This window comes from Malus domestica, chromosome 14 (assembly GCF_042453785.1).
Source record: "Malus domestica chromosome 14, GDT2T_hap1".
Classification (NCBI taxonomy): Eukaryota; Viridiplantae; Streptophyta; class Magnoliopsida; order Rosales; family Rosaceae; genus Malus; species Malus domestica.
The window spans coordinates 25,378,159-25,390,612 of record NC_091674.1 but is presented as its reverse complement, the minus strand read 5'-3'; the positions used below and the strand labels follow the sequence as shown (position 1 = coordinate 25,390,612).

General features: G+C 38.3%; 1 protein-coding gene, 1 long non-coding RNA gene and 1 pseudogene across 2 annotated transcripts; 1 reads left to right on the top strand and 2 right to left on the bottom strand.

The window, feature by feature from the left end:
• The first annotated feature begins 1,038 nt into the window (after positions 1-1,038).
• LOC103424467 (cytochrome P450 71AP13-like) lies at positions 1,039-3,226 on the top strand (annotated as a pseudogene).
• A 270-nt stretch (positions 3,227-3,496) lies between these two features.
• On the bottom strand, positions 3,497-5,348 carry LOC139191310 (uncharacterized). The gene is made up of 7 exons (XR_011575306.1): positions 5,136-5,348; positions 4,932-5,027; positions 4,496-4,603; positions 4,315-4,410; positions 4,033-4,165; positions 3,875-3,950; positions 3,497-3,557 (listed from the first exon to the last, which is right to left on the bottom strand). It is a non-coding gene; the product is annotated as an uncharacterized lncRNA (long non-coding RNA).
• Positions 5,349-7,203: 1,855 nt separating this feature from the next.
• Positions 7,204-9,009, bottom strand: LOC103424492 (uncharacterized). Its single transcript, XM_029092280.2, has one exon. It carries the CDS (start codon positions 9,007-9,009, stop codon positions 7,204-7,206), a length of 1,806 nt encoding a protein of 601 aa, XP_028948113.2.
• Between the last annotated feature and the right edge of the window lie 3,445 nt (positions 9,010-12,454).

Sequence of the window (12,454 nt, the reverse complement as noted above, 5' to 3'; positions counted from 1 at the left end):
TATCGTTATCAAATAACTGGCCATTATTTGTGTGAAGAACTAAGTTGTGACTGACAGGTTGAGTTTAGTAGATTGCTTCTCTTAACAATTACCATGAATTACATAATTGAGTAGACATACGGATTATGATTTGTGTAGCATTGTGAAATTATCCATTTAGCGTAAAAGGTTTTGATTATCTACATCTGTGGCTAGACATAGCATGGGTAGATAGTTAGAAACACGGTTAGTATATTCTGAAATGAAATATTGACGAATCAAGGGATAATTGCCAGCAACATGGGAAAAATTTGAGTTTAATATGAATAATAGGATTAGATGGGATGGAGAATGAGGAACCTGATGTCCTAGTGCTTCCATATATTAATCTTCCATAATTCATTCACTTTTACTTCTTGTTCGATAAATTGTTATTTCACTTTCGTTTGGTTTCTTGCATATTTGAATTTGTCATCGTAATCCTTCTTTTATTTACGTTTAGTTTGGAGTTAATCTCAATAGGGTTTACCTTGGTCAGAGATTCAAGAAGCTTACTGGAGTACGACGAGGTGATGTCCATGTGCTCCCTTGTACAAAAAGAAGTCAGACGAAGAGAGAGAGAGAGAAAGAGTTGAGGGAATTTGAGGGAAAAAAAGAGTGATGGTGGTGAGGTCGTTGATGTTGTTGTATGTTTGCATATGTGTGTGTGTGTGGTGCTCAGGAATGGAGAATGAGAGAGTTAGGTGAGGAAGAGTTCAAGAGTGTCCCAAAGCTTAAGGGAGGGAAAGACACAGGGAAGAACTAGGGTGTGGGCCCCACAGGTCATCAGAAAATAATAAAATAAGACAAATATCCCACCCGAAAATCTAGAACAATGAATTGACTATTTTGCCCCTCAACTGCGAAATTCCGTAAAATATTCATCATAACTCCAAATCCGATTAGCTTGCGCCCACACGCTCCTAGCAACGAGTGCTACAAGGATATGCCAAGAAAACAAATCTTACTTGACACGACACAACGATCAACAAAAGTCAAGGTTTTTGCCTCAAAGGGCATTTTCGTAAATTCATATTTTAAAATTATAAAAACCGTAATATTTAGGGATGGGTCGTTACGCTAATGCACACCAAATGTATTTATTCTGATGTGACTATATCGATGAACACTGAATCATTCAAATCTCTCACTATCACAGAAGTCAGTATTTCCTCAGGGAAGTTGCCGTGTGGAATACTTTGTTTCCTGAGATAAGTTGCCGTGTGGAATACTTTGTTTCCCCGTTACTTTTCCATATGTGTGTGGTAATTAGTATGTGCCTGCACTGAGATTATGATACTAACTGTAACGTCATCGCTAGAGGCATGCTTATGAAACCATGTGACATAACAAAGAAGTATCAAAGATCCTTGAGATTCTATCTGTGGAGCTCAATTATAGTTCTGCATGTTTCTCTATCTGCCACTTACTTTCACGACCACATTGTATCATCATCCGTAACTGTCACTGCCAAACAGAAAAGAAGATAAGGATTTTTTTGGCATATTTGTTAGAAAACAAGGTGGAAAATCCGAATGGTACAAAATAATTGAGGCGGCTTCCTTGCCGACTGATGACTACTAGGTGCCGGTGCAACCAAAAGCAAGTCTCAGTCTATTTACATTGATTACTGCAACAGGGGAGCCATACCAGAAGCTAAAGAAAAACTCCGAGGCACTGAATTTTGGTTTACAATGGCTCCTCTTCAATTGCTAAAGGAACCCTCTTTGGTTCTTGCATTCAGTTTCCTCATATTGTTGCTCAAGTTTTTCCTTAAGGATAAGTCAGGGAAAAGAAAACTCAAACTTCCACCAAGCCCTCCGAAGCTGCCTGTCATCGGTAACCTTCACCAGCTCAGAAACAAACCTCACATATCTCTTCGCCGCTTGGCAGAGAAGTACGGTCCACTAATTTACTTACAACTTGGTGAGATCCCAACTGTGGTGGTTTCATCGGCTAGAGTAGCCAAGGAAGTACTGAAAACCCATGACCTCGCGTTATCAAGCCGTCCACAAATCTTTTCTGCCAAACACCTCTTCTATAATTGCACAGATGTTGTCTTCTCCCCTTACAGCGCTTATTGGAGGCATATCCGTAAGATTTGCATACTTGAGCTACTAAATGCCAAACGTGTGCAATCTTATAGCCATGTTAGAGAAGAAGAAGTTGCTCGTCTGGTTTGTCGAGTTGCAGAGTCTTATCCCGGCACCTCCAATCTGACCAAGATACTTGGATTGTATGCAAATGATGTTCTCTGTCGAGTAGCATTTGGAAGGGGTTTTTCAGAAGGTGGAGACTATGATCGGCATGGGTTCCAAAAGATGCTCGAGGAATACCAGGAATTGCTTGGAGGATTTTCTATTGGAGATTTCTTCCCTTCCATGGAGTTTATACATAGCTTAACAGGAATGAAATCGAGACTTCAAGAGACTTTCCGGCGCTTTGATGAACTTTTCGACCAGATGGTGACTGATCATCTCAATCCCAATAGAGAAAAAGAGAAGCACAAGGATCTCGTAGATGTTTTACTTGACGTACAGAAAAGCGAATCTGCTGAAATACCTCTCACCATGGATAATGTCAAGGCTATTATCTTGGTCGGTGTAGACTCATGGATGCTTAAATTTATATTGCATCCACCTGCTCCAGTACTAGTCCCTAGAGAATCCATGGAAGATGTAAGCATCGATGGCTATAATATTCCAGCCAAAACAAGAATTTTTGTCAATGCTGGGCAATAGGGAGGGACCCGGAATCTTGGGAAAATCCAGAAACGTTTCAACCAGAAAGATTCATAGGTAGCACTATAGACTTCAAGGGGCAGCATTATGAGCTTTTACCTTTTGGGGCTGGTAGAAGAGGTTGTCCAGCTATTACGTTCGGAACAGCAACCATTGAGCTTGCTCTAGCTCAACTTCTGCATAGCTTTGATTGGGAACTTCCTCCGGGTACTACCGCTAAAGATTTGGACCTGGCAGAAGTTTTTGGTATCACAATGCACAGGATAGACAATCTGATTGTTGTCGCCAGACCACGGTTTCCCTGAGACAAGAAATCATCAATAAACAACATGATAATTATGTATCATCGAACTGCATCAGATTTCATGTAAGAGACAAGAAGATTCACGCATTGTCTTTAGCCAATATCTCAGAAGCAAACTCCTAATGTAAATGGAATTAATTATACTTACCTTTTTTCTCTGTGAGATATGATTTTCCTTCCATTTTCCTCTCCCTTACCCTGATTGGTGTCTAAATACAATGTCAAAGTCGGTTTCAAAGAACAATTATAATTTCAAAGAACAATTATAATTACATAGTCAAGGTCGGTTTCAAGTGATTCACATTGTCTTCTTTTCTTCCATGTATTTAGACCATAGTTTAAGGTAGAATTAAAAGTTACAAACTATTATATATTCGAGCTGGAGACAAAAAATTCAACCTGGATTGAAAACACGGGTCTGATCTCTAGAACTTTGCCAAAGAAATCACGCCTGAATTAAAATTTCTCCCTTTTAATCCTTTGACAGTCTCCTCCTAATTTATATTGTCACTTTGTGAGGAGAAGATAGCAACTGATTATAAATCTTCATAATTTTGGGAGAACATCTTCACTATAGTTTTCTAAAAGTCTTCCAGTATTTTTAGTCAATTATGAAAGTGAGGCGTCCATGTATGGATTTGCTATGCAAGCTAAATAGCATGATATAACTACATATATGTCGCAATTACAACCCCGATCATGTCGATAATATGAAAACCAAAATAGAATTGTCATAGAAGAACTTCCAATGTCTCATTATAAACCAGTTAACTTATAACTGATACTACAATCTTTGTAACACAAAAAGTACCTCAATCACTTCTGACATGCAATGATAATATCTGTATCTTCTGGAAACCTCTCAACTAAGTTTGGCCAAGAACTGGCTGTTGAAACAACAAACAATGATATGCAATTTATCACACGAACAAAGCAAATCACAAGAATAATATGGGTTTTCTGACATACCTGTTATAAGACAACATAGGCACACCACTCCACCAACCCCCTAATGAAATATTGTTTCACATTTAGGAGTTTAACCACCACAAGGTTCAAAGCAATGACAGGTTACAGTTCAGACGTCATTTTAGTAGTTTCCCTACAACATATTACGAAGATAATATAATACGCTTGACTACTGATTCAAAACCTATTTATTTGTTTCCAAAAACTAGAATATAAAGCACATAAGCAATGCAAAACTAGATAGCAGTCAAAAAGGACAGGACAGCAAGAATTGAATCATACCCATTGTGAACTCATAAACTTTCTGGTAAGAGTTCCAGCATCGAATTTGTTACCAACATCAATTAATCGAATCCAGATTGAGCCTTTAACCCATGCCTATAAAACAGGGGAAAGAAGAGAGTAATTCAAGCATAATAACACAGAATACTTCAGAGAAGAAAAAACACATTAAGCCGTGTACCTTTTTGTGTTCTGTAGAGGGGCGAACATCGAGAAGGGTTTTGTTAGATAGCTGAATCGCATACCCGGCTTCCTTTGGTGTTAAAGCTTTAATCTTTCCTTCCCTAACCTGTACTAACCGGTTAAAACTCCAAACGTAACACAGTTTAACATATCCTAATGGCTCAATAAAGTTACAAATCCCAAGTTCAAATCCCTCTCCCGTCGTTTAGATTACTTTTGTGTAGACTATCGCTCAAATAGACAATAAAATCAACAAGTCCCAGAAGTTCAAACTTAGCATATGCAGAACAAATCATACAACCTCCAAAAACAGAACTAAAAGAATGTTACTTTCTTTTCTCAAATTCCCATTAAGTAGCTCACTTAAACACATTTACATAAAAAATCGTTTTGTTTTTTCGGTCTTCGAATTTCATAGGAATCGAGCAACATACCAGAGCTTCCTATCTCTTTTTGGCAGCAGCCATATCCCTCATTTGCTTCAACTCGTAATCTTCACTGTCACCCTGCATCCGAGTGGCACTCCTCTGCTGATCAACATCAAGAACAAGAACAACCCACATTAGAAAACACTAAAAAAAATTAAAATAGAACAAACCGAATAATTACACCATGAAAAAAGTGGAGAATTTACATACAAAATGGTAACTTCTGTAAGAGGGTGTGAGTTTTAGGGAAGAGGAAGGTGAAATGCTTGAAAAATGTGTTCTTTGACATGGTGATTTGGTGGCTTTTCCTTTCTGAGAACTGGAGTACCAAATGCTGTGGGTGTTGAGAGAAGGAAATTCCAGAGCTTTCATTGCCGAAGAGCTTTACGAAACTGAGTGAGAAACCGATGGGGAAATTGGAGAAAGTTTTCGGATTTGGGTTTTCAGCTAAAGTGTCGGTTGTTGCCAGGGAGAGTCCACTAGTGGTGTGAAACGCTGCGTTTCAAGGACAAAATAATGAAATACATGGATACATGGATACATGGGATTTTTTTTTTTTTTAGAAAACATGGGATATGTTTTTTAGTTTACAAGTATTAATCAAATCACCATTTCGACGGTCAGTTAGTTAGTAATATATTAAATACGTATATTTAAAAATAATTGTACATGTAAATATTGTAACCAATTTTAATATTTGGGTACACATTGATGATAATGTATTCTTGAGAATTGTTATTGGCATTAGACGGGAAGGGGAATAAGTGGAATTGAATTCCCACCATACTGCATCGATATAATTGTTTTTTGCAACTACGGTAAATCATAATTTGTTACCTTATAAATTCAATATTTAGTTCATATTTTTTTATATCATTGGAAATTATTAAATGAGTTTCCATGCAATTAGGCCATCCTCATTTAGAACATACAAATTTTTTTTTAAATGCAACCATATGATTTACAGTGACAATTTAATGAAGATATTGACAGATTTTTTATGAAATGACCAGAATAATGGAAATTATTAAATGAGTTTCCATGCAATTAGGCCATCCTCATTTAGAACATACAAATTTTTTTTTGAAATGCAACCATATGATTTACAGGGACAATTTAATGAAGATATTGACAGATTTACACTTCTATTGATTTTTATTGTCAGGAACTAAAATAAGGAGTTATGCCAATTTAAAAAATCATTTTAGTTAAAAAACCTTTTAAAAAAAATTGAAAATGGGATTCATTCAACAAAGAGGGTTTCAAAATGGAAGGATAATAGCAGTGACCTCACTAAAACCTCGCCATAAATTAAACCTCTAAAGGGAAAATCCGGTCAAGGAAATAGCACCACCACCCCCCATACAATCAAAAGCACAAACAATGAGATGGATTAAGCAGCTCCAGTATTGTTCGAGGTGGTTTCTGGAGCTTTATGAAATTTACCTCCTCAAATAATATAGGAGGTGCTTAAATTTGAAGATAACTGAATTTGAACACAAGAAAAGTTTGTTGGGTACAAGTTACAACACGTTTTCTATTTTCCAAATCAAAACCAATAATAAAGGAAGCAGCAGAATTTCAATGTTAATAAACTTATAAGCATCCTCTTAGAGTGCATTTGCACAGTTTTTAGCATCTCTGCAGTTAATTTCTTAGTTTGAAATCGCATTGCGTGAGAGGTTCTGCTATGCAATATCGTGTTATGTAGCGGTTTCGAATAAGTTATTCGAGACTTGCATAGCGTAAATAGTACTGAATATCATTATCTTAGACTTTACTCATAAATACACTAGACTAACTCATTATAATCATTGTCCTCATCAAGAATATCATCAACATGCATCATCACCGTCACTACCACGTCTTTCATTTTCCTCTTTTTCAATTTGTTGCAAAATATCTTTTAGTAGTGTAGTCATTTTCAGTGTAAGGATGGATGTGATGATTGTCATCTGCTAAAGGAACATCAAACAAATTCGGTACGGCATATTGCGCAATATTGTGCATTCTCGTGTAAAAATCAAATGTTATGTGAGACTATTGTGATATTTCTACGTTGTATTACAAAATCTCTTACACAATGCGATATAACGAGTTATATTGCCCACTATCGCGCACCTTTTTAAACTATGGTTAATATTGCCACTATTTATTGATAATCATGTAAAATTTAGATAATATGAATTAAAAACTAATTAAAATCAAGCCTCCCTCATACCATCCCCTCTAGAAGAAAAAAAAATAATTAAAATGGATGATGGATGATCGTCTTAGATCAGTCCACTACAGCCAGCTTTTGATATTTTTCTTCAGAGATGGCTGCTTCCATGACATGCTCTGGGCCAATTTCCCCTTCATTCTCCAATAACAACTTGAGCAAATTTTCAGAGAAGCCACTCAACATAGTCATCCCCCGTTGTGTCCAAGGCATCCCTATCTTCTCTGGTTCCGAATCGAAGCAATCATCTGACATAAACCAAATCACTATGTGTGGCACCGCATCGCCGTACCCTTTTGCCTCAAACTTCCTCTTTATTTCATTGTAATCATCTTCCCATAAGGAATAAGCTTCATGGCTAAATTCTTGCTTGCTGAACACAAACACCTTCTTGACCATCTGCTCTGGCCGCAAATTCTCATTCACTGCCAGTTCCAAAATCGAGTCAAACGCTTTCTCAATAACAAGTTCGTCTTCTCCCGTGACCTCGAAATCCATCATCGTCACAAACTTGGACTTGGACTTTAGATCATGGCCTTGTATCGTTTGTAGAGTTGAGTGCCAACTGACCACCTTTCCGTTCCATGGCCCTTGGGTCAATTCAGACACCAAAAGTCCCAAAGCCAGCGAGACCTCAGTTGCCTTTCCCCTTATGAATTTTATGCAGTTGTCACATACAGCCAAACAGTTTTTCATCTTGCCTTGTTTTTTCATGTTCTCCACCATTGTTTTCCATTGAAGCTCAGCCACTTCCCCAACATTGGGATGATCCGCAAAGGCCATGATCTGGGGTGGAAGCAAAGCACCGGGTTCAATCTTGGACTTGTCCGCTTTCACCTCCTCCAAATACGTCTCAACCTCGCAGAGCTTTCCTTGCTTTTTGGGGCGTCCACATCTGCTGGCCTTGTCCAGGGGATCCAAAACCTCCTTCCTGAGCCGGTTTTCAATTTTTTCAGCGTATTGAGCGTCATCAATACCTTGATATTCTGGATATGATTCTCGGGGAAAAAACTTCCTTGCAATGCTTTCACATATCAAAGTGGCATTGATGGTTTTGGCGTCCATGGAGTTGGAAGAAAGGCAACAGTCAGCAGCGTCAGTCATCTCAAAGCCCAATGAGTACCGTTCATCATCATCAATATCCGATTGCTTAAAACTTCGCTTCAATATTTCCATATCAGACTTCAAATGTTCCACGTAAACATCTGTAACCCTATCATGTAACAACTTGTAATTCGGGTCACGCTCATACCTTTCGATAGCCATCTTGGTCAATTCTGCTAGGGTGGCATCATCCTCTTCTTCCTCCCCCCTCCTCCTTTCTCTGCCTTGTAGAAGAAAGTACAAAATCTCGACAGGATCAATAAAACATCCGAATGACACGGCAATAGAAGGGATGTTGCACATTAGGGTCTTCGGGTGATTGTGGTGGAGCCAATGCGCTGCCGTGTCAAATGCTTCCATATAGAACATTTCATCTCGTAGATTACAAATGAGTTTGAGAGTAGTTAGGGGATTGCGGGACCAGGCCAGCGGCAGCAGTTGCTTCAGATAAATACAGGTGGCCTCCACTTCGGCTGGGCTGGCTTTCTCCGGCTTAATCACATTGAAAAAGAGATCAACACAGGGGTTTCCGGTACTAAGCAAGCCGGTAATCAAGCCAATCAATGGGATTGGGTTTATTAATCGTGTCTTTGTTTTCGAGTTGTCGAAATTGAAATTGGCTGCGGAGAAAGTGTGAGTGGGTAATTTGAGCTCTGGAGGTGGAGGATCAACAAGAGTTGTAACAAATCTTTTTGCGAGTTGTGAAATTTTATTGCCATGATTTTGGTATGCTCTCACTACCGAGAGTAGTTTAGCCATTTTCAAAGCTTTGGTGATAAAAATATGAATAGGGTTCTACTCATATAGCAGCAAAAGTTCATTACTTGATCCTCACGTTACCAGTATTTAATATGACATATAGCAGCAAAACCTCCATATATAATGTAGGAGTATTTCTTTGAACCTAATTTTTAGGAATTTGTGTTGGCGGAGAGAATCATCTAAGATGATCTGCAAATTTAAATAAGGAAAAATTAGTATTCGATCTTTAGTTACTAATGTTCATTGACTGAAACTTTATTAGCTTTCATATTTTGACCCAAGTCCCTAGCATTCATGTAATAATAAATTTACATGTCAGTTACATAATTTTTTAAAATAAAAATTAATAATTGATTTAGAATTTTAATACTCACACCTTTACTAAACTCCTAACTAATTTTCAATTCCAAACATTTCTAAAATAAATAAAAAAGTTATAATAAGTTTGTACCCATTAGCTTTTTAAAAAAAAATGTTTTCAATTTTTTAATCTCATAAGTACCCCTTCATGTAATTTTTTCAAATTTTTAATCTTAAAATGTACTCATTCTTAAATATACCAATTTGTTATATGAAGCAATCCATTAACCATTCACGATAACTTAGAAAATCTGTATGCTAACATACTTTTCTTAATCGTGTTACCTTTTAGTTAATATTAATTGTTGATGCACAAAACCCGAGGGGTCTTGGAACAACGTAAATCCGACCGTGAATTTGCAAGAAAGTAAATAACACAAGATGTATCGTGGTTCACCCCCAATGTTTGGGCTACGTCCACACTGATATTGTATTTCTCTGAGATGATTGTGAGGGAGAGAGAGAGCCTCTGTAATGAGAGTGAGGCTTCTGAGGGTGAGAGTCAGGCCTAAGAAATGGCCTTCCTTAATGGGGAGAGTGAGGGGTCATTTTATAGAATAAGAGCTCCTCACTTATTACATATTTGCCCCTACCTTTATTACATAATTACATTTGAGTCCACCAAGTATTTATACAAAATCTAAATACGGAGGCCCTAAGTATGGTACAAACAATAGTCCCCCAAGTCTTCAGTCAAGAGAGTCTTTTGGCTGGAGACTTGAAATTCAATCCATGTGTGGGCCGAAGTAATTAGATGTCGTCTAGGACTGATACTCAATATAAGGCGGTGCCTAATCTGAAATGATGCTCAACCATAAGTAGCACATGTTGCGAGGCTGCTTTACTTGTGGCTTATGTTGCCTTGGTTGGCTCGGCTTGTGGCGTTTGAGATGAGGGAGTCATTTTTATAGAATAAGGGCTCGCTCCTTAATACATAAATGATGGGCTAGAGTTGATGCTCGCGGCGAAGCGGTTGCTCAGCTGGCAACGATACTCTCTAATGAAGGTGAAGGTGTCCCTTTTATAAAATAAGGGCTCTCTCCTCAGTACATGAATAATGGGTTAGGAGTGATGCTAGCAGCGAGGTGGTTGCTCAGCTGGCGGCGGTGCTCTCTAATGAAGGTGAGGGAGTCCCTTTTATAAAATAAGGGCTTGCTCCTCAGTACATGAATAATGGGTTAGGAGTGATGCTCGCGGTGAGGCAGTTGCTCAGCTGGCGGCGATGCTCTCTAATGAAGGTGAGGGAGTCCCTTTTATAAAATAAGGGTTCGTTCCTCATACATAAATAATGGGCTAAGTCCCCCGTATTTTTCATGAAGCCCAGTTGAGGCCCAATATATGGTACATAATGTAGTCCCCTAAGTCTTCGGTCAATAGGGTCTATTGGCTGGAGACTTCAAATTGAATCCATGTATGGGCCGAAGTGGCGGTTGTTCGGAGGCGGTATTTGTATACCCTGCACTGAAGCTTTGTAGGTGAAAGTTTGCAAGCTGGAGCTTTGTAAATGAAGCTTTTGAAGCAGGAGCTCTCGAAGCTGGAGCTTTGTAAATGAAGCTTTTTGAAGCTGGAGCTCTCGAAGCTGGAGCTCTGTAAATAAAGCTTTTGAAGCTGATTGACATGAGTGATGCTCATGAAAGTTTATGTTGATTGACATGAGTGATGCTCATGGATGTTGACATGAGTGATGCTCATGAATGTTGACATGAATGATGGTCATGAATGTTTATGTATGATTGACATGAGTGATGCTCATGAATATTTATGTATGAATACATGAGTAATGCTCATGTATGATTTCGAAGTACTGGATGTACTTTTGATCACTTGGTTGGTGATAATAGCGGCAGGGTGCCGAATAAATTTGGAGTATTAGGCGTACTTTTGATCACTTGGTTGGTGATAATAGTGGCAGGGTGCCGAATAAATTTGGAGTACTGGGCGTACTTTTGATCACCTGGTTGGTGGTAATAGCGGCAGACTATCGAATAATTTTTTGTAGTACTGGACGTACTTTTGATCACCTAATTAGTGATAATAGCGGCAGGGTGCTGAATAAATTTGGAGTATTGAGCGTACTTTTAATCACCTGGTTGGTGGTAATAGCGGCAGACTGCCAAATAATTTTTTATAATACTGGACGTACTTTTGATCACCTGATTGGTGATAATGGGTACTGGACGTACTTTTGATCACCTGGTTGGTGATAATAAAGGGCTTGGCTCTTTTTGGGCATATGGGTTGTTGATGCATAAAACCGAATGTCTTGGAACAACGTAAATCCAACTGTGAATCTGCAAGAAATGTAAATAACACAAGATGTATCGTGGTTCACCCCAATGTTTAGACTGAAGGAAAAATTTTGTCTTAGCTAAGAACAAGTAAGAACATTTGAATACATATGCAAACTATTAACACTTTAAAGTAGGCATGCATTAAAAAACAATTCATAAAACCCATGACCTTCAAAGCCTAGTATATGGTGAACCAAAAGACTCTTTAACAACATTAAAGAGAAGTAAAGATTTAGAGTTTCTTTACCCTTGAAGCTCATCCTTGTTTACACAAGGGATTCACCCAAGTGGATGGCCTTCAAGTCACCTCCTAGCTCCTTGGATATTGCTTGTGATTTCCTTCTCCTTTTGTGCTCCTTTGGACTTTGTGGATGTAAGGAAAGGATCTCCAAAACACCAAAAGTTTGGTGTCTCTAAGTCTCCACACCAAGGGTTAAGTGTGAAGATGAAATGGATGACTTAGGGAAGAAGAGATTGCTAGATTAATCTCCCTAAGTGGCCGGCCTCTTTGTAGAGAGAAAGAGAGAAAATGTTTCACCTCTTTGCCTCAAAGAAAACCTTTATGAGAAAATAGCTATAAAGTTGCTTTTATAACACTTTTCTTTGGTGAGTGGCAAACTTGCAATTAAGCAAACTTTCACCATCTCCTCACCATGGCCGGCCTATATGTTGTGATTGGGCTTATTGCCCATTTTGTTTTAGTTGTCATACAACTTAAACATAATGGGCCTTATGGACCAAAACACTTTTGGGCCCCGAAACCCAAAACCAACTTAAAAGCCCAATACGAA

Bases quoted from the DNA above. Each gene is read 5' to 3' on its own strand.
- LOC103424492 (XM_029092280.2), bottom strand. From the start codon at position 9,009: ATGGCTAAACTACTCTCGGTAGTGAGAGCATACCAAAATCATGGCAAT.